General features: G+C 51.3%; 1 protein-coding gene across 5 annotated transcripts in view; it reads right to left on the reverse strand.

Annotated features, from left to right (window-relative positions):
* The window catches only part of HSF1 (heat shock transcription factor 1), an 85,619-nt gene that overhangs the window by 49,961 nt on the left and 7,682 nt on the right, over positions 1-27,976 (reverse strand). For 2 of the 5 annotated variants that reach the window (XM_073562381.1, XM_073562385.1), the window contains exons 2-7: positions 5,500-5,650; positions 1,005-1,113; positions 783-919; positions 545-669; positions 326-401; positions 104-165 (exon numbers count right to left, since the gene is read on the reverse strand). In XM_073562381.1, coding sequence (XP_073418482.1) covers positions 104-165; positions 326-401; positions 545-669; positions 783-919; positions 1,005-1,113; positions 5,500-5,607 — 617 coding nt within the window. In that variant the 5' untranslated portion in view covers positions 5,608-5,650. Of the gene's footprint in view, positions 1-103; positions 166-325; positions 402-544; positions 670-782; positions 920-1,004; positions 1,114-5,499; positions 5,651-12,395; positions 12,487-26,060; positions 26,230-27,976 lie in introns of all 5 variants that reach the window. The other 3 variants (XM_073562383.1, XM_073562382.1, XM_073562384.1) reach the window with 3 other exon arrangements.

Below are 27,976 nucleotides of genomic sequence, written 5' to 3' on the forward strand. Positions count from 1 at the left end.
ATACAGGCGGACACACCACACACAGATCTGCCTCTTGTCCTCTGAATACAGGCGGACACACCACATATCTGCAGTGTGTGTTGGAGAGGTTTCCGTCACTCACATTTTCCGTTTCATCCCCAAAATCCGGTTGGATTGGACTAGAGAAATGAGGAACTGGATGAGCTGGGAAAAAAAAAAGGTTAAGTCAATGGGCCTGGACAGGGCCTGGGTAGCCAGCAAAGCTGCAAACAGCATCCATGCAGATATGGCAGAGGTCTTCCAGCTGGTGTCTGTCAGTGAATGCTGGGAGCTGTAGTGATACATAGTCCTTAAAGACTCTCACCTTATTCACCACCTTCTGCTGCTGGGTATGCTTCTGGCGCAAACTGGCCACCTCTCTCCAGAGTGCTTCATTCTCACTGTGGGTGGGGGGGACATCAGATCGTCAACGGGTGGCCGGAGTGACAACCCAGAGACAGCTGTTATTGTGGTTTGGTTGTCACCCAGCTGACTCAAAACAAATAGGAAAAGCAATGTGGATGCTGAGATACAGGTCACTCACTGCTTCATGGCCAGCAGGCGGCAGTCTATGGTCTCCTGCTTTCCCTTCATGACTTGCACGTCCGTCAGCAGCTTACTGACATTGTCCTGATGAACTTTCACCTCCACCGTTTTGGTTCCCGACAGCTGAGGCAGAAGAGATGGCATCATGCGAGTGTGAACATGAAACCCACCTACGAGACCCAAACCACGACCCCAGATTCGGAAACCATCAACTCCCTCGCCCGCTGCACACTCACATTATTGACCTTCCTCTTGATGTTTTCCAGTAAATTCTCATGGCCGCGGATGAAATACGGATGCTGGAATTCAGTGTCATCCTTCTCTGGCTTAACGAGACCACCCTGCTCGATGTGGACCACTTTCCTAAATCCGTCTGAGGAAAAGCAAAGAGATGCTTGCATCCAGAAGAATGCTGCCCACTTAGTCGTGGACTGCCACCCCTGCCCTCCTGTACTCACACATGTTCAGCTGCCTCACGAAGCTCGCCATGTTGTTGTGCTTGAAGTACTTGGGGAGAACTTCTTTGGCGAAACATCCCTGGTCAAAGACGTGAAAACTGCTCCCCTCCTGGAGGCAGAAGACAGAAGGGAAAAAAGTTCTTAGGGCGAGAAGCAGAAAATGTCTGACAATTAGGCTGCGTGCCGGAGGGAGCGGGGCCAACGACCAGGCTGCGCGCCGGAGGGAGCGGGGCCAACGACCAGGCTGCGCGCCGGAGGGAGCGGGGCCAACGACCAGGCTGCGCGCCGGAGGGAGCGGGGCCAACGACCAGGCTGCGTGCCGGAGGGAGCGGGGCCAATGACCAGGCTGCGCGACGGAGGGAGCGGGTAAAGCATGAGGCAGATGATGACAGTAGACATAATGGGGCACTCGCAGCACGTGGCCACAATCGATTTGGTAGTGACTGGCTGGGCGGCATGGGGCAGAGTCACCACCAGCAGAACGGCACTAGCACTACCGGTAGACAGGCCAGGGTCACTGACAGAGCAGCACGCGCAGGGTGACCACCAGGGCGCGTGTATCTGGACAGTGAGGAGTGCGGTAGGATCAGCAGACAATCAGTTCGGAGCAGACGGCCCCCTCCTCTTCCCCACTGGCCCCCGGCCAGACCGCTACTTGTGGCAGGAACATCACACCCCCGGAGCAGAGTAATGATAACCATGTGTGAGCGGGGAGATCACTTTACAGCGCTGCACTTGGCGCAGGACACAGGAAACATACAATGAGGAGATGACCGAATGGAGAAATGTGAAACCCGATCCGAACCGGAGCCACCGGATCAACAGCGGTTACCGACTCCCGGGAAAATGTGTGATACTCATTACCTAAGTGTCTGACAACAGAGAACAATAGTGGTCACCGACTCCTAAGTGCCAGAGCTCGGTGACTGGGGTCTGCTTACCCAGCATTCAGTATAAATTAGTACACCCCTAAAGATTGATCAGAGAACATTTAAGGTGATGTGGTCCGGTCCCTCACACAAGGTCGCTCATCCGGTCGGGTCCCTCACACTAGGTCGCTCATCCGGTCGGGTCCCTCACACTAGGTCGCTCATCCGGTCGGGTCCCTCACACTAGGTCGCTCATCCGGTCGGGTCCCTCACACTAGGTCGCTCATCCGGTCGGGTCCCTCACACTAGGTCGCTCATCCGGTCGGGTCCCTCACACTAGGTCGCTCATCCGGTCGGGTCCCTCACACTAGGTCGCTCATCCGGTCGGGTCCCTCACACTAGGTCGCTCATCCGGTCGGGTCCCTCACACTAGGTCGCTCATCCGGTCGGGTCCCTCACACTAGGCCGCTCATCCGGTCGGGTCCCTCACACTAGGCCGCTCATCCGGTCGGGTCCCTCACACTAGGCCGCTCATCCGGTCGGGTCCCTCACACTAGGCCGCTCATCCGGTCGGGTCCCTCACACTAGGCCGCTCATCCGGTCGGGTCCCTCACACTAGGCCGCTCATCCGGTCGGGTCCCTCACACTAGGCCGCTCATCCGGTCGGGTCCCTCACACTAGGCCGCTCATCCGGTCGGGTCCCTCACACTAGGCCGCTCATCCGGTCGGGTCCCTCACACTAGGCCGCTCATCCGGTCGGGTCCCTCACACTAGGCCGCTCATCCGGTCGGGTCCCTCACACTAGGCCGCTCATCCGGTCGGGTCCCTCACACTAGGCCGCTCATCCGGTCGGGTCCCTCACACTAGGCCGCTCATCCGGTCGGGTCCCTCACACTAGGCCGCTCATCCGGTCGGGTCCCTCACACTAGGCCGCTCATCCGGTCGGGTCCCTCACACTAGGCCGCTCATCCGGTCGGGTCCCTCACACTAGGCCGCTCATCCGGTCGGGTCCCTCACACTAGGCCGCTCATCCGGTCGGGTCCCTCACACTAGGCCGCTCATCCGGTCGGGTCCCTCACACTAGGCCGCTCATCCGGTCGGGTCCCTCACACTAGGCCGCTCATCCGGTCGGGTCCCTCACACTAGGCCGCTCATCCGGTCGGGTCCCTCACACTAGGCCGCTCATCCGGTCGGGTCCCTCACACTAGGCCGCTCATCCGGTCGGGTCCCTCACACTAGGCCGCTCATCCGGTCGGGTCCCTCACACTAGGCCGCTCATCCGGTCGGGTCCCTCACACTAGGCCGCTCATCCGGTCGGGTCCCTCACACTAGGCCGCTCATCCGGTCGGGTCCCTCACACTAGGCCGCTCATCCGGTCGGGTCCCTCACACTAGGCCGCTCATCCGGTCGGGTCCCTCACACTAGGCCGCTCATCCGGTCGGGTCCCTCACACTAGGCCGCTCATCCGGTCGGGTCCCTCACACTAGGCCGCTCATCCGGTCGGGTCCCTCACACTAGGCCGCTCATCCGGTCGGGTCCCTCACACTAGGCCGCTCATCCGGTCGGGTCCCTCACACTAGGCCGCTCATCCGGTCGGGTCCCTCACACTAGGCCGCTCATCCGGTCGGGTCCCTCACACTAGGCCGCTCATCCGGTCGGGTCCCTCACACTAGGCCGCTCATCCGGTCGGGTCCCTCACACTAGGTCGCTCATCCGGTCGGGTCCCTCACACTAGGTCGCTCATCCGGTCGGGTCCCTCACACTAGGTCGCTCATCCGGTCGGGTCCCTCACACTAGGTCGCTCATCCGGTCGGGTCCCTCACACTAGGTCGCTCATCCGGTCGGGTCCCTCACACTAGGTCGCTCATCCGGTCGGGTCCCTCACACTAGGTCGCTCATCCGGTCGGGTCCCTCACACTAGGTCGCTCATCCGGTCGGGTCCCTCACACTAGGTCGCTCATCCGGTCGGGTCCCTCACACTAGGTCGCTCATCCGGTCGGGTCCCTCACACTAGGTCGCTCATCCGGTCCGGTCCCTCACACTAGGTCGCTCATCCGGTCCGGTCCCTCACACTAGGTCGCTCATCCGGTCCGGTCCCTCACACTAGGTCGCTCATCCGGCCCGGTCCCTCACACTAGGTCGCTCATCCGGTCTGGTCCCTCACACTAGGTCGCTCATCCGGTCCCTCACACTAGGTCGCTCATCCGGTCCTATCCCTCACATGATCGGAAAGAGAACATGGAATGAGAAACTGGTGCGGAGTGTCAGGACCTTCATGATAATCTTTACATGGTGAAATAGGGCAGGTAAAGAAGAACACGTGGTCTTCAGCTATGACTGTATTTAATGGGGAGGAGAAGAGACAGAGGGGCTGCCATACACACTTAATAATTATAATAATATTTTATTTATATAGCGCCAACATATTCCGCAGCACTTTACAATTAAGCGGGGACATGTACAGACAATAAATTCAATACAAGTTAAGACAATTCAAACAGTGACATTAGGAGTGAGGTCCCTGCTCGCAAGCTTACAATCTACAAGGAAATGGGGGGACACAGTAGGTGAGAAATGCTTGTTAATTCAGGTCTGGCAATTATAATAAATAGGGATTTTCATATAAAGCTGCATGATCCGGTCATCAGCCCGTGTGTTTAAGTGCAATAGACAAGTATCAAGTGCAGTTATCGTGTGCATGGAGGGTGGAGACAGATGAATAGTAGGGTGCAGATTCAGAGTAATATTTGGAAGGAGGGAACAGGGCAAAGTTAGTTTGCTGAGTAGTTGATGTGGTAGGCTTGTTTGAAGAGATGGGTTTTCAAAGCACGCTTGAATAGGTCAGGGCTAGGTATCAGTCTGATCGTCTGGGGAAGGGCATTCCAGAGAACTGGAGCAGCACGAGAGAAGTCTTGGAGACGGAGGTGCGAGGTTCGGATTACGGGGGATGTTAGTCTTAGGTCATTTGTAGAACAGAGGGCACGTGTAGGGCGATAGACAGAGATGAGAGAGGAGATATAAGGCGGTGCAGAACAGTGGAGAGCTTTGTGGGTGAGAGAGAGGAGTTTATACTGAACCCTGTAGCGAATAGGTAGCCAGTGTAATGACTGGCACAAGATGGAGGCATCGGTGAAGCGGCTGGACAGAAATATGACCCTGGCTGCCGCATTCAAGATGGATTGGAGAGGAGAAAGTTTGGTAAGAGGGAGACCGATCAGAAGAGAGTTGCAGTAGTCCAGACGAGAATGAATAAGAGCGACAGTAAGAGTCTTAGCAGTTTCAAAGGTGAGAAAAGGTCGGATTCTGGAGATGTTTTTAAGATGCAGGTGACAAGAGCGACTGAGTGATCGGATGTAGGGAGTAAAGGAAAGTTCAGTGTCGAATATGACCCCAAGACAGCGGGCATGCTGCTTGGGAGTTATGGTTGAACCCTCCAGGGTTATTTCGATGTTAGGTAGAGTGAGGTAAGTAGAGGGGAGAAACACAAGAAGTTCAGTTTTGGAGAGATTTAGTTTCAGATAGAGGGAGGACATGATGCTAGAGACAGCAGACAGACAATCCTTGGTATTTCATGGTGATCATTCACTAAGGCTATGCTCTGTGTGACCCAGGAACACAATACTTACTGGACTCCAGCATATCAGGGGGTCTGTCTCTGAGTCCTCAACCAGACTCCATAACTTGGCCAGGAAGGCAGGGACATTGCTCCCCGTGGTTGCAGCGTGTGCCTCCATCTTCTATTGAGCGGCCGAAGATTGAAGGATGCAGGAAAAGCAGCTGAAAATAGAGGAAACAAGACTTCAGGGGTGGAGCCAAACTATAAACATGCCTCCGAACAGCGACACCAGTGGAGGCCGGGAGGAAAACAACTCAACCGTGACACTGCGGCCACTAGGTCACTGAGATTACCAACTGTGGACAGGGGAAGGAAGAAAGTGTCAGCTCCATGGAGTGCTGGACCTGGCACAGGCAGGGAACAGTAACAAACATATATAACCAGTGGCAGTAATCTGTACATACAGTGCTCAGCATAAATGAGTACTCCCCTACAGATTGGTCACAGAACGTTCCTCTCACAACCCACACACTCTATGGACACCACATTACAGAACACTCCACAAATGTCATCTACTGATCGCAAACAGGATTTCCTATTTTGCACTCATAAAAGTGATATTCCTAAAAAATTCATTCAAGACCATGTGGCAAAAATAAGTACACCCTAATGAAAGTCTTCGGAGTAAAGCTAAAGTTTAGATCACAGAATTCTAAGTAACAAGAATCCCCCCTGGTCAGTGTCATCCATCATTACCCCGGTGTCCGGCAGACAAGCAACTATAAGAGGTCGATACCCAACACAGAAATCCCCCATTACTGTCGGCAATGGCACCACGTGGAAGAGAAATGTCACGAGACCAAGAAAGGTGATGGCTACAAGAAGATCAGCGAAGCTTCACTCATCAGTTAGAATAATGAAAGGGATATTATTCACCTCACTGTCACGTTAAGGGTTAAAAAAAATGATCTCTGAAACAATTGTCAGAATGTGTAAAATGATCTTGTGTTCAGCGAGATATAATATCAGATATAATATCAGGGCAGATATCAGTTTACAGACATGGACACAATTGTTGGTCCCTCTTGGTAACATAGAAAAAAAAAACAACGATCTCTGTCGCTAAAATAACCGGACACAGACAGAAGAATTATCTGTGTGACCTCCTGTATACCAGTGATGAGGAGCAGACCGCGCATATCGGCTTTTCTACATGTCAATTTTGGTTGAACAGAAAACAAAACCACAGTGACCCTATCGCCCCGTCCGCCAAAGCCACTACCACCCTGTCCCAGCCCCCAGTGACACTGCTGCCCCGCCCCATCCCAGCCCCCAATAACACTATGGCCACATCACGGCCCACAATGACACTACTGCCCAGTCCCAGCCTTCCAAAGCCACTACCACCCCGTCCTAGCCCCCAATGATACTACTGCCCCAGCCTCCCAATAACATTGCCACCTCGACCCCCAATGACACTGCTGCCCCGCCCCACCCCCAATAACACTATCGCCACGTCACGGCCCACAATGATACTACTGCCCTGGCCTCCCAATAACACTACTGCCCTGTCCCAGCCTTCCAATGACATACTGCCCCGTCCTGGCCCCCAAAGACACTATACTGTGAAAAAGACTGTAGATCTTAAGAGCCTGAGGTAGCGCAAGACTAAATGCTGTTGGATCAGACAGAAGTTATGCTATAGAGACCAATGAATCTAGGTCCCAACTTCCGAGCAGCAACCCTCAACCTGAAATTCCTGGTAGACAACCACCCAGAATCATTCACAATCAGGTCAGACCTGGCACGCGTTTATTGACAGTCACACATTTATACCTGTCTCTGCTGATCTTGTTAGGAACAGGTAGTGGTGACACAGGACCAGATGGACAGGTATGCGGTACCTTAGAACGTACGCAAACACTGCAGGTAGACCGTTGTCTGCAACCCCGGCCACCAAAAACAAGGAGAAAGGAGGTCCACGGTGGCCTTACCACCTGGGTGGCCAGCAAGTACAGAGTGATGAAATACTCTAATTACTTTACGGCACAAGTCAGACGACACAAACAACCTCCCCAAAGGGCAGGAAGAAAAGGCATCCCCCTGAGCCTCCAACACCTCACCCTCCAGGGCAGGGTACCAGGCCAAGATGGTTTGACCATCCTGTCTGGCCTAAGCTTTTACTAGTGGTTCTGCCGCTCGATCCTTGTTCAAATTTACGTCACTTGGCAAGTGAAAAGGTTTTAAATACTACAGAAGGGACTGTCCCACAAGGGATGCCGAAACGTGGCGGGATGGCTTGTACATTATTTTGATCAAAATTATGTTTACTAAATACTATTATTATTATTATTACCTTTATGCAATATTTGCAGTTTATTTTTTACTTTTTAGTTCAGGATATTTGTGTTTTTTGCTTTTTATTCCTAAAACTGCTGGAGAGCGGAATAGGAGGAAAGACCTACGATGTGATCAAAAGCTCCTACACCGAGAACCTCTGCAGTGTGAGTGTGAACGGCAGAAGAACGGCTTATTTCCAGCAGAGCCGGGGAGTCAGACAACGCTGCAGCCTAAGCCCAACGCTCTTCAACATTTAAGGGGGTTTTACACATAGCGATATCGCTAGCAATATCGCTAAAGCACCACCGATTTGGTGACGTAGCAGCGATATCGCTATGTGTGATACTTACCTCCGACCGGCTCCCCTGCTGTCTGTCGCTGATCGCGCAGCTCCATTTCATGTGGAGGCGGGCAGGAGGACGTCAGGATCGCCGCGTCTGAAAGGTAAGTATCGTCCGCTGTATCGCTGCTGCATCGCTGTGAGATCTGCCTGTGTGGCAGCTCACTAGCGATCATTTAGCGATGCACCAGCGATCCTGACCGCGTCATATCGTGGTCGGAATCGCTGGTGCATCGCTAAATGTAAAAGGGCCTTTACATCAACGAGCTGGCCACCGCTCTGGAATCTTCCACAGCACCAGGTCTCACCCTCCACGACGTGCAGGTGAAATTCCTGCTGTATGCAGATGACTTGCTGCTTCTGTCACCAACCGAGAAAGGCATCCAAGAAAACCTGAAAATCTTAGAGAAATTCAGCTCCACCTGGGCACTTCCAGTCAACCTAAAGAAAACCAACATCATGGTGTTCCAGAAGAGAAAATCAGACCAGCACCCTTTATTTGTCCTCAACAACTGCGCCCTTACAGGAACGGACAAATATACCTACCTGGGCCTAGAGATTCACCGGTCAGGGCGCTTCAAACAATCCATAGACCCCCTGAAAGACAAGGCATGCAAAACCTTCTATGCCATCTGAAGGAAACGCTACCATCTGAAGCCACCAGTGAGGGTCTGGTTAAAAATCTTCGACTATCATCGCCCCAATCCTCCTGTATGGCAGCGGAGTCTAGGGTCCTCACACCTACCCAGACTGGTCAAGGTGGGATTCCAGCCCAACAGAAATATTCCACCTAGAATTCTGCAAGCACCTTCTCCAAGTCCATCGGAGCACCTCCAACAGTGCTTGCCGGGCCGAGTTGGGCAGATTCCCTCTACACCTGTTCTTAAGAGGGCACTGTCATTCCGGGATCACCTACATAGGAGCAATCCAAGCTCCCATCACCATAAAGCCCTGACACATGTAGGTGAAACAGAAAAACCAGGACCCTCGGAACAGCTCACCCAAACCCAACCTGACCTGAACACTAATCACAACAACCTGACAAAAGCTGGAATCAGGAAGATGGTAGACGACGGCCAGGAGAGGTACGTAAGTGACTGGAAAAACGACATCATCAGCTCACAGAAACTGACCATGTACCAGAGTCTACAGAGAGACTACAGACTGGCCGCATACCTGGAGAAACTCCCGGACCCCAGAGACCGCAAGATCCTGAGCCGGTATAGACTCAGTGCCCACAGTCTGGCCATCAAATCCGGCCGACACAGGAAGAGCTACAAGCCCAGGGAGGAAAGACTGTGACAACACTGTGACCTGGAGGCCCTGGAGGATGAGACCCACTTTCTGTTACACTGCACCAAATACTCAGCAGTGAGGGACACTCACTTCAGGAGACTCTCACATCTCTACCCGGATTTCATCACCATGAAGGAGGAAGAGAAAACATATATCCTGCTGGGGGAAGAAGAGAGAGCAGTGGAGATAGCAGCGCAATACGTGAGCGAATGTCATAGACTGCGAGAAAGAACTATGATAAGCCATGGACTTCTATGGCCCCCACTCCCCCCATCCACCTTCCCTATGCCATGGACTTCTATGGCCCCCACCCTGGATCTGCCCCCATCCACCTTCCCTATGCCATGGACTTCTATAGCCCCATCCTGGATCTGCCCCCATCCACCTTCCCTATGCCATGGACTTCTGTAGCCCCATCCTGGATCTGCCCCCATCCACCTTTCCTATGCCATGGACTTCTATGGCCCCATCCTGGATCTGCCCCCATCCCCCTCATCCACCTTCCCTATGCCATGGACTTCTATAGCCCCATCCCCCCCCATCCACCTTCCCTATGCCATGGACTTCTATAGCCCCATCCTACAGTCATGGCCAAAAGTTTTGAGAATGACACAAATATTATATTTTCACATGAGCTGCTGGCCTCTGGTTTTTATGTGTTTGTCAGATGTTTTTATCACATACAGAAATATAATTGCAATCATATTATGAGTAACAAAAGGTTATATTGACAGTTAGAATGAGTTAATGCAGAAAGTCAATATTTGCAGTGTTGACCCTTCTTCTTCAGGACCTCAGCATTTCTCCCTGGCATGCTCTCAATCAACTTCTGGATCAAATCCTGACTGATAGCAGTCCATTCTTGCAAAATCAATGCTTTTATTTTGTCTGAATTTGAAGATTTTTGTTTGTCCACCCGTCTCTAGATGATTGACCACAAGTTCTCAATGGGATTAAGATCTGGGGTTTCCAGGCCATGGTCCCAAAATCTCTATGTTTTGTTCCCTGAGCCATTTAGTTATCACCTTTGCTTTATGGCAAGGTGCTCCATCATGTTGAAAAAGGCATTGTTGATCGCCAAACTGCTCTTGGACGGTTGGGAGAAGTTGCTCTTGGAGGACATTCTGGTACCATTCTTTATTCATGGCTGTGTTTTTAGGCAAGACTGAGAGAGAGCCCATTCCCTTGGCTGAGAAGCAACCCCACACATGAATGGTTTCAGGATGCTTGACAGTTTGCATGAGACAAGACTGGTGGTAGCGCTCACCTGGTCTTCTCCGAATAAGCCATTTTCCAGATGTCCCAAACAATCGAAAAGGGGATTCATCAGAGAAAATGACTTTACCCCAGTCCTCAGCAGTCCACTCCCTGTACCTCTTGCAGAATATCAGTCTGTCCATGATGTTTTTCCTGGAGAGAAGTGGCTTCTTTGCTGCCCTCCTTGAGACCAGGCCTTGCTCCAAGAGTCTCCGCCTCACAGTGCGTGCAGATGCACTCACACCTGCCTGCTGCCATTCCTGAGCAAGCTCTGCACTGCTGGTACCCCGATCCCGCAGTTGAAACACTTTTAAGAGATGGTCCTGGCGCTTGCTGGTCTTTCTTGGGCACCCTGGAGCCTTTTTGGCAACAAGGGAACCTCTCTCCTTGAAGTTCTTGATGATGCGATAGATTGTTGACAGAGGTGCAATCTTTCTAGCTGCGATACTCTTCCCTGTTAGGCCATTTTTGTGCAGTGCAATGATGACTGCACGTGTTTCTTTAGAGATAACCATGGATAACAGAAGAGAAACAATGATGCCAAGCACCAGCCTCCTTTTAAAGTGTCCAGTGGTGTCATTCTTACTTAATCATGAGATTGATCTCCAGCCCTGTCCTCATCAACACCCACACCTGTGTTAATGGAGCAATCACTGAAACGATGTTAGCTGGTCCTTTTAAGGCAGGGCTGCAATGATGTTGAAATGTGTTTTGGGGATAAAGTTAATTTTCTAGGCAAATATTGACTTTGCAAGTAATTGCTGTTAAGCTGATCACTCTTTATAACATTCTGGAGTATATGCACAGGGCTGCCACTAGGAATTTCGGGGCCCCATACTGGCAAAATTTTCGGGGCCCCCTTTAGACTCCGCCCAGGCTCCATCCAGCCCCGCCTCCACCACTAGAACTGTCCACAGTCCCACCGCTCTCTCTTGGATAAACTCCACTTCTCACCTATCACACATTAACAGTTCCCATCACCAGGTCATACATATAGCCAGCAGCTTTTGCTTTGGCCAAAAGATTGTTTTAAGTCGCCACCATAACAGGGTAGACACTTTTGGCCAGGCCCTACTCTACTGTAACCTATTAAATATTTGTTAAAATATGCAATACAATTTAGGTATATTTTTATTTATTTTTCAATTTTTTAAAATGACCAATAATATCACATACAAGGAACAAATACCACCGCACCATGTCCAGACCACAACTTACCACCACATACAAGGAACAAATACCGCTACACCATGTCCAGACCACATATTACCACCACATAGTGACCTATAATAAGACATACAAGGAACAAATACCGCCATACCATGACCAGACCACATATTACTACCATAGTGACCGAATAATATCACATACAACGAACAAATACCACCGCACCATGAACAGACCGCAAATTACCACAACAAAGTGACCAAATAATAGAATATACAAGGGACAAATACCATTGCACCACGCCCAGACCACATATAACCACCACATGGAGACTGAATACTACAATACTGACATTAATTAAAAAAACATAATACTATGACCATAAGAGACATTATACACACAAGATCTGTACTTAGTATGCAGTGTCTGTGTACAAGTAATATAATGATCAATGACATTATACACAGAAGCTCTGTATATAATGTACAGGTAACAGTGATCACCGGTGACATTATACACAGGACCTCTGTACATAGTGTTAGTGTACAGGTAACAAACTAACTCACCAGTGATGTCTCTAGGTGAAGTCCTTCATCTTTGTTTTTCATCTTTCATCCAGCACAGATCGCCATCACGTCTTCCAGCCAGGACTTGTCTCTGCAGGAAATAACACAGTTATCTAGAGCTCCGCTTGCAGAACACATTACTTATTTTTTCCCAACTTCTACATTACAACACATGAAGAAAAAAAGGCGACATAGTATCACTCTACACAGTAACAGGACCGCCCCCCCATTTACAACAGTATCCTCAAGAAAATAAAATACATCACTGCAGTAATAATATCCCTTAATTAGCCCCTATGGTAATAATATCCCCCATCCTGACTCCCGTGTGTCTCATTTTTGGCTTCAGCCATATGTTCTCCCATCCCACCCTCATCAGTATCCATTCTGCCCCATATGATCTCCCCTCCTGACCAATCTGTCTAAATCGTATCCATCCTGCCCCATGACCCTGCTCCATCTATCTCCAATCATGCCCGGTGTCTCACATTCTGCCCCCTCCTGTGTCTCACTGTCACATTCTGCCCCCTCCTGTGTCTCACTGTCACATTCTGCCCCCTCCTGTGTTTCACTGTCACATTCTGCCCCCTCCTGTGTCTCACTGTCACATTCTGCCCCCTCCTGTGTCTCACTGTCACATTCTGCCCCCTCCTGTGTCTCACTGTCACATTCTGCCCCCTCCTGTGTCTGTCACATTCTGCCCCCATGTCCAGCATTCTGCCCCAGTGTCTTGCATTCTACCCCCAGCGTCCACCATTCTGCCCGCAGCGTCCAACATTCTGCCCCAGCTCACAGCCTGCCCCCATGTCCAGCATTCTGCCCCCAGCGTCCAGCATTCTGCCCCCAGCGTCCAGCATTCTGCCCCCAGCGTCCAGCATTCTGCCCCCAGCGTCCAGCATTCTGCCCCAGCGTCCAGCATTCTTCTGCCCCAGCGTCCAGCATTCTGCCCTCATATCCAGCATTCTGCCACCAGCGTCCAGCATTCTGTCCCCAGCGTCCAGCATTCTGCCCCATGTCCATTCTGCCCCCAGTGTCCAGCATTATGCCCCATGTCCAGCATTCTGCCCCCAGCGTCCAGCATTCTGCCCCATGTCCATTCTGCCCCCAGTGTCCAGCATTATGCCCCATGTACAGCATTCTGCCCCAGCGTCCAGCATTCTGCCCCATGTCCATTCTGCCCCCAGCATTCTGCCCCATGTCCAGCATTCTGCCCCCAGCGTCCAGCATTCTGCTCGCAGCATTCTGCCCCTAGCGTCCAGCATTCTGCCCCCAGCGTCCAGCATTCTGCCCCCAGCATTCTGCCCCCAGCGTCCAACATTCTGCCCCCACATTCTGCCCCCAGTGTCCAGCATTCTGCCCCCAGAATTCTGCCCCCAGCGTCCAGCATTCTGCCCCCAGAATTCTGCCCGCAGCGTCCAACATTCTGCCCCAGCTCACAGCCTGCCCCCATGTCCAGCATTCTACCCCCAGCGTCCAGCATTCTGCCCCCAGCGTCCAGCATTCTGCCCCATGTCCAGAATTCTGCCCCATGTCCAGAATTCTTCTGCCCCATGTCCAGCATTCTGCCACCAGCGTCCAGCATTCTGTCCCCAGCGTCCAGCATTCTGCCCCATGTCCATTCTGCCCCCAGTGTCCAGCATTATGCCCCATGTCCAGCATTCTGCCCCCAGCGTCCAGCATTCTGCCCCATGTCCATTCTGCCCCCAGTGTCCAGCATTATGCCCCATGTACAGCATTCTGCCCCAGCGTCCAGCATTCTGCCCCATGTCCATTCTGCCCCCAGCATTCTGCCCCATGTCCAGCATTCTGCCCCCAGCGTCCAGCATTCTGCTCGCAGCATTCTGCCCCTAGCGTCCAGCATTCTGCCCCCAGCGTCCAGCATTCTGCCCCCAGCATTCTGCCCCCAGCGTCCAACATTCTGCCCCCAGCATTCTGCCCCCAGCGTCCAGCATTCTGCCCCCAGAATTCTGCCCCCAGCGTCCAGCATTCCGCCCCCAGCATTCCGCCCCCAGCGTCCAGCATTCCGCCCCCAGCGTCCAGCATTCCGCCCCCAGCGTCCAGCATTCCGCCCCCAGCGTCCAGCATTCCGCCCCCAGCGTCCAGCATTCCGCCCCCAGCGTCCAGCATTCCGCCCCCAGCATTCCGCCCCCAGCGTCCAACATTCTGCCCCCAGCGTCCAACATTCTGCCCCCAGCGTCCAACATTCTGCCCCCAGCGTCCAACATTCTGCCCCCAGCGTCCAACATTCTGCCCCCAGCATTCTGCCCCAGCATTCTGCCCCCAGCGTCCAGCATTCTGCCCCCAGCGTCCAGCATTCTGCCCCCAGCGTCCAGCATTCTGCCCCCAGCGTCCAGCATTCTGCCCCCAGTGTCCAGCATTCTGCCCCCAGCATTCTGCCCCCAGCGTCCAGCATTCTGCCCCAGCGTCCAGCATTCTGCCCCAGCGTCCAGCATTCTGCCCCCAGCATTCCTGCCCCATGTCCAGCATTCTGCCCCCAGCGTCCAGCATTCTGCCCCAGCGTCCAGCATTCTGCCCCATGTCCATTCTGCCCCCAGCATTCCTGCCCCATGTCCAGCATTCTGCCCCAGCGTCCAGCATTCTGCCCCATGTCCATTCTGCCCCCAGCATTCCTGCCCCATGTCCAGCATTCTGCCCCCAGCGTCCAGCATTCTGCCCCCAGCATTCTGCCCCCAGCGTCCAGCATTCTGCCCCCAGCATTCTGCCCCAGCGTCCAGCATTCTGCCCCCAGCATTCTGCCCCAGCGTCCAGCATTCTGCCCCAGCGTCCAGCATTCTGCCCCATGTCCATTCTGCCCCCAGCATTTCTGCCCCCAGCGTGCATTCTGCCCCCAGCGTCCAGCATTCTGCCCCCAGCGTCCAGCATTCTGCCCCCAGCGTCCAGCGTCCTGCCCCCAGCGTCCTGCCCCCAGCGTCCTGCCCCCAGCGTCCTGCCCCCAGCGTCCTGCCCCCAGCGTCCTGCCCCCAGCGTCCTGCCCCCAGCGTCCTGCCCCCAGCGTCCAGCATTCTGCCCCCAGCGTCCTGCCCCCAGCGTCCAGCATTCTGCCCCCAGCGTCCAGCATTCTGCCCCCAGCATTCTGCCCCCAGCATTCTGCCCCCAGCATCCAGCATTCTGCCCCCAGCGTCCAGCATTCTGCCCCCAGCATTCTGCCCCCAGCATTCTGCCCCAGCATCCAGCATTCTGCCCCAGGCCCCCTGGATAGCTGCTCTCAAAAAAAAAAAAAAAAAATTCTTCTTACCTTGTTATCTGGCTGTGCTCCAGCAGCGAGGCTCCCTTCCTCTCCCAGTCCCACGTGGCACACTGACTGAATGAGGAAGTGGAGGAGCAGAGCAGTGTGTGACATCAGGTGAGGGCGGAGCTGTGGCTGGACCATTGTGCAGGGGGGATTTCGGCGCTGGCTGGACCATGGTGCGGGGGGGGCCTGCCCGAGGGGCCCGGCAGGCGCTGAGTCTGAATTTAAAATAAAGTTGCAGAAGCCTGTATAAAATGTAGGGGGGCCCCAGCGCGGATCGGGCTGCCAGCATGGTCGGGCCCCCCTAATCACCGGGCCCCATACACATGTAAGGCCTGTCATGCCCTGATGGCGGCCCTGTATATGCAAATTGCCATTAGAAAAAATGAAGCAGTAGACTTTGTAAAAATTAATATTTGTGTCATTCTCTAAACTTTTGGCCATGACTGTAGATCTGCCCCATCCCCCCATCCATCTTCCCTATGCCATGGACTTCTATAGCCCCATCGTGGATCTGCCCCCATCCACCTTCCCTATGCCATGGACTTCTATAGCCCCATCGTGGATCTGCCCCCATCCACCTTCCCTATGCCATGGACTTCTATAGCCCCATCCTAGATCTGCCCCATCCCCCCATCCACCTTCCCTAGGCCATGGACTTCTATAGCCCATCGTGGATCTGCCCCCATCCACCTTCCCTATGCCATGGACTTCTATAGCCCCATTGTGGATCTGCCCCCATCCACCTTCCCTATGCCATGGACTTCTATAGCCCCATCCTAGATCTGCCCCTATCCCCCCATCCACCTTCCCTATGCCATGGACTTCTATAGCCCCATCTTGGATCTGCCCCCATCCCCCCATCCACCTTCCCTATGCCATGGACTTCTATAGCCCCATCCTGGATATGCCCCATCCACCTTCCCTATGCCATGGACTTCTTAAAGCCCCGTCCACCTTCCCTATGCCATGGACTTCTATAGCCCCATCTTGGATCTGCCCCATCCCTCCATCCACCTTCTCTACGCCATGGACTTCTATAGCCCCCACCCTGGATCAGCCCCCACCCACCTTCCCTATGCCATGGACTTCTATAGCCCCATCCTGGATCTGCCCCCATCCCCCCATCCACCTTCCCTATGCCATGGACTTCTATAGCCCCACCCTGGATCTGCCCCATGCCCCCATCCACCTTCCCTATGCCATGGACTTCTATAGCCTCATCCTGGATCTGCCCCCATCCCCATTCCCTATGCCATGGACTTCTATAGCCCCATCCTGGATCTGCCCACATCCCCCCATCCACCTTCCCTATGCCATGGACTTCTATAGCCCCCACCCTGGATCTGCCCCCACCCACCTTCCCTATGCCATGGACTTCTATAGCCCCATCCTGGATCTGCCCCCATCCCCCCATCCACCTTCCCTATGCCATGGACTTCTATAGCCCCACCCTGGATCTGCCCCATGCCCCCATCCACCTTCCCTATGCCATGGACTTCTATAGCCTCATCCTGGATCTGCCCCCATCCCCATTCCCTATGCCATGGACATCTATAGCCCCATCCTGGATCTGCCCACATCCCCCCATCCACCTTCCCTATGCCATGGACTTCTATAGCCCCCACCCTGGATCTGCCCCCACCCACCTTCCCTATGCCATGGACTTCTATAGCCCCACCCTGGATCTGCCCCCATCCACCTTCCCCATGCCATGGACTTCTATAGCCCCATCCTAGATCTGCCCCCATCCCCCCATCCACCTTCCCTATGCCATGTACTTCTATAGCCCCATCCTGGATCTGCCCCCATCCACCTTCCCTATGCCATGGACTTCTATAGCCCCATCCTAGATCTGCTCCCATCCCCCCATCCACCTTCCTCATGCCATGGACTTATATATCCCCCATCCTGGATCTGCCCCCATCCCCCCCATACACCTTCCCCATGCCATGGACTTCTATAGCCCCACTGTGGATCTGCCCACATCCCCCCATCCACCTTCCCTATGCCATGGACTTCTATAGCCACATCCTGGATCTGCCCCATCCCCCCCATCCACCTTCCCTATGCCATGTACTTCTATAGCCCCATCCTGGATCTGCCCCCATCCACCTTCCCCATGCCCTTCTATAGCCCCACCCTGGATCTGCCCCTTACCCCCCCATCCACCTTCCCTATGCCATGTACTTCTATAGCCCCACCGTGGATCTGCCCACATCCCCCCATCCACCTTCCCTATGCCATGGACTTCTATAGCCCCCATCCTCCCATCCACCTTCCCCATGCCATGGACTTCTATAGCCCCACCCTGGATCTGCCCTCATCCACCTTCCCTATGCCATGGACTTCTATAGCCCCCACCCTGGATCTGCCCTCATCCACCTTCCCTATGCCATGGACTTCTATAGCCCCACCCTGGATCTGCCCTCATCCACCTTCCCTATGCCATGTACTTCTATAGCCCCCACCCTGGATCTGCCCACATCCCCCCATCCACCTTCCCTATGCCATGGACTTCTATAGCCCCCCATCCTCCCATCCACCTTCCCCATGCCATGGACTTCTATAGCCCCACCCTGGATCTGCCCTCATCCACCTTCCCCATGCCATGGACTTCTATAGCCTCATCCTGGATCTGCCCTCATCCACCTTTCCTATGCCATGGACTTCTATAGCCCCACCCTGGATCTGCCCACATCCACCTTTCCTACAACCCCTACCCAACATCCCTACAGTCCCTATCCCTATTCCCTTTTGTACACTTGCTTTGGCAAAACTAATGTGTATTTAGTCCTGCCAATAAAGCTTCTTTGAATTTGAATTCTGAGAGGCGGGTCATTCCATCGGGTGTCGGTCGCCCACCTGCGGAGCTACAAGTCTCCACTCACTGATCCCCCTGCTGAAGGCAACAGAGCCTGGACTCAGCCAAGGAAATACAGTCAGGCTGTGTGCACACGTTGCGGTTTTTTTTTTTCATTTTTGCAGCGTTTTTCTGCTGCGGAATACCGTGAAAATGCAAAGAAAACGAATCCCATGCATTCCTATGGGATTCCACACATGCTGTGCTAATGCTGCGGATTTTTCCGCGCTGGAATCGCATCGGGGAAGAATCCGCAGCATGCCCATTCTTTATGCTGAATCGCGGCGATTCCGCACACACAGGAATGCATTGATCAGCTTACTTTCTGCATGTGGCTATGCCCACCATGCGCAAAGTGAGCGGATCATGTGCGGATGGTACCCAGGGCCTGGAGGAGAGGAGATTGTCCTCCGGGCCCTGGGTACCATAATCCTGTAACAAATAGAATAAAAATTAAAAATAGTGATATACTCACCCTTCGGCAGCCCTCGGAGTCCTTCCAGCCTCTCACCACGCTCCTGACATCATCTCGCTAGCGTGATGTCATCTCAGGTCCTTCGCGCAAAGCATTACTGCGACTGTAAGATGCCGGGAGCGCTGCAGAGCAGATCAGGGGCCGTCGGAAGGTGAGAATAACAATCTTTATATTATTTTAACATCCTATGTATTACATTTCCAAGCGATGCTAAGAATTCTGCAAGCGAAAAACGCTTGTTTTCCGCAGGAAAAACGTATGAAAATTCGCATGCGTTTTACCCTCGGCAGGAGTGCGGAAATGTCGCGGAAATTTCCGCAGCATTTCTGCAACGTGGGTACATAGCCTCAGGATAATCATAGATCAGCCCTCAAAATCTCCTCCACAGACTGGAGACACAGAATCCTGTGGCAGAGAAGACGCCCAGGACTGAGGTTCCCCCTGCAACAGTGAAATCACAATTCCTACTCGCTGCTCCTCATCTCCAGAGTAAGGACGCAGTCTATAGTACAGTTTGCAGGCCTCTTTAAACACAAAAAGCTCGTTCATACCCCTAGAAAACCTGTCCGGGAGGGCAATTTTGTGTCCAAACTGAACCGGCCTACCTACAAGGACCTCCACAGTAGGAGTCTACAGCCGCTGCTGCTGAACCTCAGAATGACAGTCAGTCACCTCCACTGACAACCTCTGCAGCTGCTCTGCCAGCACAGACGCGGGATCCATGAACCCAGCAAAAGATAAAACACCACACATATAATGAGGCAGCAGAGTTACTCTGGACTCCATCTGGCCTCTGTTCAGCGGTGTCCTTTTCAGAAGTGCAAAAAAACCTGGCGCCGACGGCACTTTTATGCAATCCTAAAAAAAACGGACACCGCCGGATCACAGGCCCTATGGCGTCCACAGTGCTTCCATCTGCCTCATTATAGGGGATCTTCCGCCTTATGGTCCTATCTGAATCATGTATTTCTGAGATTTACATGGAAACCTCGATGTAAGCGCTCAAAGCAGAGCGCAGGATAAATGTGCGCCGAGCCTTACTCTGATCTTTGGGAGGCAGAATGAAAAAATCAACAGCAGGTGAAGAATTAGTTTTTTTTTTACGCCGTTGCTCATGCAGTATAAGTGATTACGTTACTTTATTCTTCGGGTTGGTGCGATTACAGCAATACCACATTTATGGCGGTTTTTATGTTTGGCAGCTGTCACTCACTAAAAGATGCTTTTTATTGCGAAAACTAGGTTTTGCATCACCACTTTTTGAGAGCTATAATTTTTCCATATTTTGGCCCAGAGTCATGTGAGGTCTTATTTTTTGCGGGATGAGTTGACGTTTTTATTGGTACCATTTTTGCGCACATGACATTTTTTGATCGCTTTAAATTACGATTTTTGGAGGCAGAATGAACAAAACCCAGCAATTCAGGAATAACTTTTTGGGCTTTTTTCTATATATACTGTTCCGCGTGTGGTAAAATTGGTAAGGCGGCTTTATTCTTCGGGTCAATATGATTACAGCAATGACTCATTTATATTGGTTTTTGTGTTTTGCCGCTTTTATACAATAAAACTATCGTGTATACTCGTGTATAAGCCGACCCCCTAATTTTGCCACAAAAAACTGGGAAAACTTATTGACTCGTGTATAAGCAGAGGGTGGAATCCATAGACTATGCCCCCATATGTTGCTCCATAGACTATGCCCCCATATGCTGCCCCATAGACTATGCCTCCATATGCTGCCCCATAGACTATGCCTCCATATGCTACCCCATAGACTATGCCCCCATATGCTGCCCCATAGACTATGCCCCCATATGCTGCCCCATAGACTATGCCCCCATATGCTGCCCCATAGACTATGCCCCCATATGCTGCCCCATAGACTATGCCCCCATATGCTTCCCCATAGACTAGGCCCCCATATGCTTCTCCATAGACTATGCCCCCATATGCTTCTCCATAGACTATGCCCCCATATGCTTCTCCATAGACTATGCCCCATATGCTTCTCCATAGACTATGCCCCCATATGCTGCTCCATAGAATATAATCGGTCTCCCTCTTACCAAACTCTCCCCTCTCCAATCTGTCTTGAATGCTGCAGCCAGGATCATATTCCTCACCAATCGTTACACCGATGCCTCTACCTTGTGCCAGTCATTACACTGGCTACCAATCCACTCCAGAATTCAGTATAAACTTATTACCCTCACCCACAAAGCCCTCCATGGCTCAGCACCACCCTACATCTCCTCCCTTGTTTCAGTATACCACCCTACCCGCGCCCTCCGTTCTGCTGATGACCTGAGGTTAGCATCCTCAATAATCAGAACCTCCCACTCCCGTCTCCAAGACTATACACGTGCTGCACCAATTCTTTGGAATGCACTTCCCAGGTCAATACGATTAGTCCCCAATCCCCACACTTTTAAGCGTGGCCTGAAAACGCATTTATTCAGACTGGCCTATCGCCTCAACACATTAACCTAATCTATCCCTGTGTGGCACAGCCAAAAGTTTTGCCATAACCGGGTTCCCCGCATCATGTTCCCACATGCTTTATGCATCCATTAGCCCTCTGTGTCTGTACTGATACACACTTAACATTATGGCTGGTCCATACAATCAGGGCAACTGTTACCACCCACCTTTCGTGTCTCCTCTTTCCTCATAGACTGTAAGCTTGCGAGCAGGGCCCTCATTCCTCTTGGTATTTGTTATGATCTATGTGATTATTGTTATGCTGTAATGTCTATTGTCTGTACAAGTCCCCTCTGAAATGTAAAGTGCTGCGGAATATGTCAGCGCTATAGAAATAAAAATTATTATGCCCCCATATGCTGCTCCATAGACTATGCCCCCATATGCTGCTCCATAGACTATGCCCCCATATGCTGCTCCATAGACTATGCCCCCATATGCTGCTCCATAGACTACGCCCCCCATATGCTGCTCCATAGACTACGACCCCCATATGCTGCCCCATAGAATATGGCCCCCATATGTCATATGGGATGACCGAGTTTACCAGATCAATCCAGGCTCTGAGAGAGGGGTGCGACCCTCCCATCCAACGTAGCGCCAGCACCTTCCTAGCCTAGAAAGATCCTAACACAGTGTCCCCAATTCTCCTCATCAACTGATGGACCAAGAGGAACAGGAATTTGCACCAAGCATGATAGCAGTGATGTCACTTCAGACCAGTATGAGAGGACAATGGGGCATCTCCACACCATGCGTACAAAGCTTCTATTGTATGACACCTCAAACACTCCGAGGATTGGAGACGACCCATCCTGAACAGTCGCGATGGAGTCAGATATGGCTGGTGTAAGATATATAATGGAGTCTTATTATTGATAGATGGAGATTCCAGAATCTCCTCCCAATCCTCAGCATCAGGAATGAGGCCGCCTCACTTCCCCCTAACCATCGTTATAGCTCCCGCAGACAACATGTGTACCGAGCAGAGAGAAGACCCCGAGGGCCGGGGATATAAGGATTCCCATTAAAGGCAGAGATGAGATGGGTTGGGTCCTACATGAATACCGTAAATGCCACTGGACAGCTGATCTGAGTTGAAGATAGCGGAAGAGTTGGGATCTAGGGACATTATATTTAAGTTGGATTTGCTCAAAAGACATAAGGATATGACCTTCATATAGGTCTTTTATCAAAGAAACACCATGTGAGATCCAAAAGCCGGCGGACGGGTGGTTCAACAGCAGCGGGAAATAGTTATTGCTCCATAGCGGCATTTCAGCTACAGTGCCCTCAAAGCGGATCACTTTTCTCATCCGTCTCCAGACCGACCTCGCTAAACGGAGCAGAGGTAACAATCGGGGGGGGCAATAAGATTATCTGCTTCTAAAAAAAACCTAGCGGGCAGTCAATCTCTGCAGCATGGATGAGATGATGTTCCAAGTTGGGTCGATTATTCTCCGGCATCCACTTACTCAAAGCTTTAATCTGTCCTGGCATCCGGCAGTGCCTCTCCCCCACCCATCCGGCAGTGCCTCCCCCACCCATCCGGCAGTGCCTCCCCCCCATCCGGCAGTGCCTCCCCCCCATCCGGCAGTGCCTCTCCCCATCCGGCAGTGCCTCCCCCCCCCCCCCATCCGGCAGTGCACCGCACTATGCTGGAGGGAGGAACGAAGTTTGGGAAGTAGAATCATTTCACTAGATTAATACGGCCGGGAACAGATAGCGGAAGGTTTCTCCATGAGGCGAATGTGAGTTTGACCAGTTCCAGTAATGGGAGGATATTAAGTTGTAGGTCAAGATCACTGCTTTTAGATATATTAATTCCTAAATATTTAAAGTGAGACACTATGGGCAAAGGGGACAGAGAGCAAAGATGGGTCGCAGGGCCATGCGAGAGGGGCAAGAGAGCGGATTGTTCCAGTTAATATATAGGACGCAGTTTATCTATGGCAGTAATCACATGGGGCAAGGTCTCGTCCGTTTTATCCATGAACATCACCATGTCGTCAGCGTATAGACCAATAGTATCTAGATGATCTGCTATATTTATACCACTAATATTCGGAGGAGACCTCATACGCATTGCTAGCGCTTCTATAGCGAGGGCGACGAGGGCCGGGGAGAGGGGGCAACCCTAGAAAGAGAAAAGGATTCCGATATGGAGTTATTGATGACTATACGAGCTTTAGGTTATGCATATACTACACCAATCCATTTTTGGAATTTGGCACCAAAGCCATATCTCTGTAAACATGCAGACAAGAACGGCCATTCAAGGGAATCGAAGGCTTCAGCTGCGTCCAGCGACGCCAGGGCCCAATTATTATCCGGCACCAGGGAACTATATTCAACCACTGACTGGACCCTCCTGATATTGATGGAGGTGCTCTTACCGGGCATGAAGCCCGTCTGGTGCGGGTGTACAAGATCTAATATTACTGAGCTTAATCAAGTGGCCAGAATCTTAGCGAAAATGTTATAGTCTACATTTACCAGTGATATGGGGCGATAAGATCCACAATCAGCGGGGTCCTTCCCTTCTTTCTTGAGAATGAGAATGTTTGCTTCATACAAGGAGTCAGGTAAGCGGTCCCCCACCCCCAATCCCTTGAAATACTTTTAGAAGAAGTGGTGCCAGAAGATCTTGATATTTTCTATACATTTCAACAGGGAGCCCATCTGGTCCAGGGGCCAAAGCCATCATAGCATTTTTAATTTCCTCTATAGTAAAATCAGCATCCAAGATGCCCGCTGGGCAGCATCCAGTGTGGGGAATTCTACGTCCGACAGGTAATTCAGGCATTGTGGAGTATCAAGACCACTCGCTGAATTATACAATGTTCTAGAATACTCAGAAAAACAGTGACGTATCTCTGGTCAGTGGAGGTCACGGTTCAATTATCCAATGTTCGGATCTGGAGTACGGTGTTAGGCTGTTTCACGCTTGCGGTTGTTCCCTATACTTTAACATGGGTGCACTTATCTGCGCATACACATGCGTTTGTAGGCGCATGCGTTTTTTTGTAGTGTGCGCTCGGGCGCACAAAATGTATCCTGTTGCATTTTTTGTGCGTCCGACTTGCCCCCAAAAAACGCATGTGCACGCAATGCGTTTTTTTTTTTACAGCCAAACACCCATTAAAGTCTATGGATGCGCATACGTTCGCATTGTAATGCGCATGTATGCGCAAAAAAAACGCACCAAAACCCGCAAAAAACGCACACAAACGCATGATGCGCTTTTTTCATGCGTTTGTGTGCGCAAAAAAATGTGCAGCAAAAAAACGCAAGTGTGAAAGTAGCCTTAGATGTGTTACGCTGACGCACCAGAAAGGACAAAAATTTACCCGATTCCCTGGTTCAAAATAGGGTTGCCGAGTAAAAACTATTTTGCGCTTAGACTGGGCGTCCATGCGCTGAGTATACAGCCTATGGGACGTCAGCCGTCTGGGTAGATGGATACGCTGCTCCGGAGTCTGTGAGCCGCTGCGCCGGAGTCTGTGAGCCGCTGCGCCGGAGTCTGTGAGCCGCTGCGCCGGAGTCTGTGAGCCGCTGCGCCGGAGTCTGTGAGCCGCTGCGCCATCTCGTCATCTTTTTAATATAAGAGATCGTAGAGGACAAACATCCTCTCAAATACGCCTTAAGGGCGTCCCAAAACAGATCAGTATCCTGGGGCTCAGGGTGAGACGAGATGAAACAATCTGATTGGTCTATAGTTCTGTCATTAGAGCCTATCAATCTCAGCCAGAAAGGATTTAGTTTCCAAAAAGTATTGTGTTTTCATCGGCCAAAATTAAGTCTAAGAATAATCGGGCAATGATCTGAAATGCCTTTGTTACCGTGTTCTATATCAACCAGCCACATCGCTAACCGACTGGATCCAAATATGCTGTCTATACGGGATAGAGTACGCTTAGCAGACGAGTGACAGGTGTATTCCTTTACCCCGGGGTGGCGCATCATCCTCCATATACCCAGCCAACCGCTATCCTCCATGAACAGCGCCAGTGAAGAGGGTGATGAGGGTAAAGAGGAGGTCCCTCCAGACGTCTCTCTAGCCAGTCTAATTCTATCGAGACAGTCATCCATAACTAGATTAAAGTCCCCCATCCATATAATGTGTGCGTCAGGATAATGTAGAGCAAAACTCATTGGCATCTGAAGTATTGGCATATTGGCTGGGGGAGGGGATTGTATACACATAGCATAACATATCACAAAAAACAGTTTTCGGACTTATATATCAAATTAGCCGAAAAAGTTGAAAAGATAAACAAAAATGCCCAGTAGGAGGCGCTTAATCCCCTAACAACAATGAAGTCACATGAAGGTACTAAAGTGTCACCTACAGATTGATGATAAACCAAACAAGATAATCAATAATTATAAGTATTATACCGTATTTCAATATATAAATGGTATGCCAAACAAGCAGTGAGTTCAATAAAAATAAGAACCATGTGTATAAATATTATAATCACAGCAGTATCATGACAATTATGTCAAAGTACCTATGATGAGAATCCAAGATGAACTGCAAAGGTGGCTAGCAATAATAATGACAAGTTTGCAATCAATCGGTAACAATACCTGAGCACAGTGAACATAAGTGACTGTGGGTGACAGCCTCCTCCACCCCAACGCGCGTTTCACACCAAGCTTCTTCCGGGGGCGTGTCCAAGTAGTGGTCCAGCTCCTCCCATCTTCATACAATGACGTCCTCTTCTTTCCTTCCTGTCGTGGCTCCGATGCAGGCGCACTGGGATACAATAAGAAGAGAGTGTACATCCAAGATAGGTAAAAATTACAACATTTTATTCAAATGTAAATATCATCACATATAATTTTCCAATACATAAATGGTTCATAGAAAAAGGGGAAGAGACAAGCAATATAAATATATAAAGCCGGGCCTGACACTAAGCATGTACAGAGGTGGGAGAGTGGCAACCTAAATCCATCATGATAAAATTCATCATGGCTGCCGCAAAAGATGCAAGTAACAATGTGGACAATAGATGCTACACCCCTAAAGGGTAATCAAATGCAATTGTAATAAAGATTTTAATCCTAAAATCACTAAGACCAATGTTGTTGATTGCAAAAGAGTCCTAATGGCTACAACCAGCCACTGGCCGCCGTCTGGGATGTCAGCAATTGCATAAAGTAATAGTAAAGCCACTCTTACCCATAGTCCCTCTTTAAAGGACCCCGGAACACGCAGTGCCCGCGCGCTTTGCGTTGGCTTCCTCGGGGGGCCGTGTCCAGAGTGTGTCCATGCTGCTATAAACAGATTACGAGATTGCACCCACCTGTGACTGGCAATCATGATGGATTTAGGTTGCCACTCTCCCACCTCTGTACATGCTTAGTGTCAGGCCCGGCTTTATATATTTATATTGCTTGTCTCCTCCCCTTTTTCTATGACCCATTTATGCATCGGTAAATTATATGTGATATTTACATTTGAATAAAATGTTGTAATTTTTACCTATCTTGGCTGTACACTGTTCTCATTGAGTGCTCCTATTCATAAATCCTTTTTGTGACCCCTTTGCCTTGTGCTTTGAGGATCAGTTAGGATGCAGTAATAATGTATCTTCTTCTAATTTGTATACGCACTGCTCGGCCCTGTTGATGGCAGAGCAGAGTCCTGCAGTGCGCAGGAGCCGGGAGAGGTCAGAGAGGACCGGCGCCTGCCATCAACAGGGCTGAGCAGTGCGCCTGCGTCGGAGCCACGACAGGACGGGAAGAAGAGGACGTCATCGTATGAAAGGCGCCGGACCGGACCGCGACACCCATCGGACCGGACCGCCCCTGGGTGAGTATAACTCGTTTTTCTTCTCTTTCAGGTTACATCGGGGGCTTATCTACACCATTACAGAATGCATTACAGAATGCTGACGATAAGCCCCTGATGGCGGTGCCGGCAGCTCATAGGCCAAGAAAAGGGTGACAGATTCCCTTTAACTAGTGGGACTGTTTTATAGGTCCGGTCGTTCCAGACATGGCGAAACCAAATGTGTACTTTTATATTTTCCATAAAAATATTTATGGGTACAACATATTTTTGTGATTTTCTTAAAATATTTTTACAACTTTTTTTTTTAGTTTTGTACTCCGTCCCACTATGGGATTTTCACTTTTTGCGGTCTGATTGCTGTTATAAAGCCTAGCAATGCAATAGGATAGCAATGCTTTATAGCCAGTCAGTGCTGCAGCTGAGAGTTAGTTACATCATGCACTGGGTATTATTAACTTGCTAGTGCCTGGTGACCTGGATGTTGTCATGACGACACTGAGTCACCATGGAAACGTTCGGGCCCCTTGCGGTGACATCACGGGGGTCCCGATCAAAGTGCAGTGGGGTTCCCTCCCTCTGCCTGCCTTCTAAATGCTGAGATTGATATAAATTGCAGCATTTAGGGGGTTAAAGTGAACGGTGCGGGACGCAGCTGATACCCGGTGGTGATCGAGGGCATAGAGTCTGTGAGCATAAAACCACC

This window comes from Dendrobates tinctorius, unplaced genomic scaffold, assembly GCF_039654945.1.
Source record: "Dendrobates tinctorius isolate UK_male_01 unplaced genomic scaffold, ASM3965494v1 ptg000349l, whole genome shotgun sequence".
In the NCBI taxonomy this organism is placed as follows: Eukaryota; Metazoa; Chordata; class Amphibia; order Anura; family Dendrobatidae; genus Dendrobates; species Dendrobates tinctorius.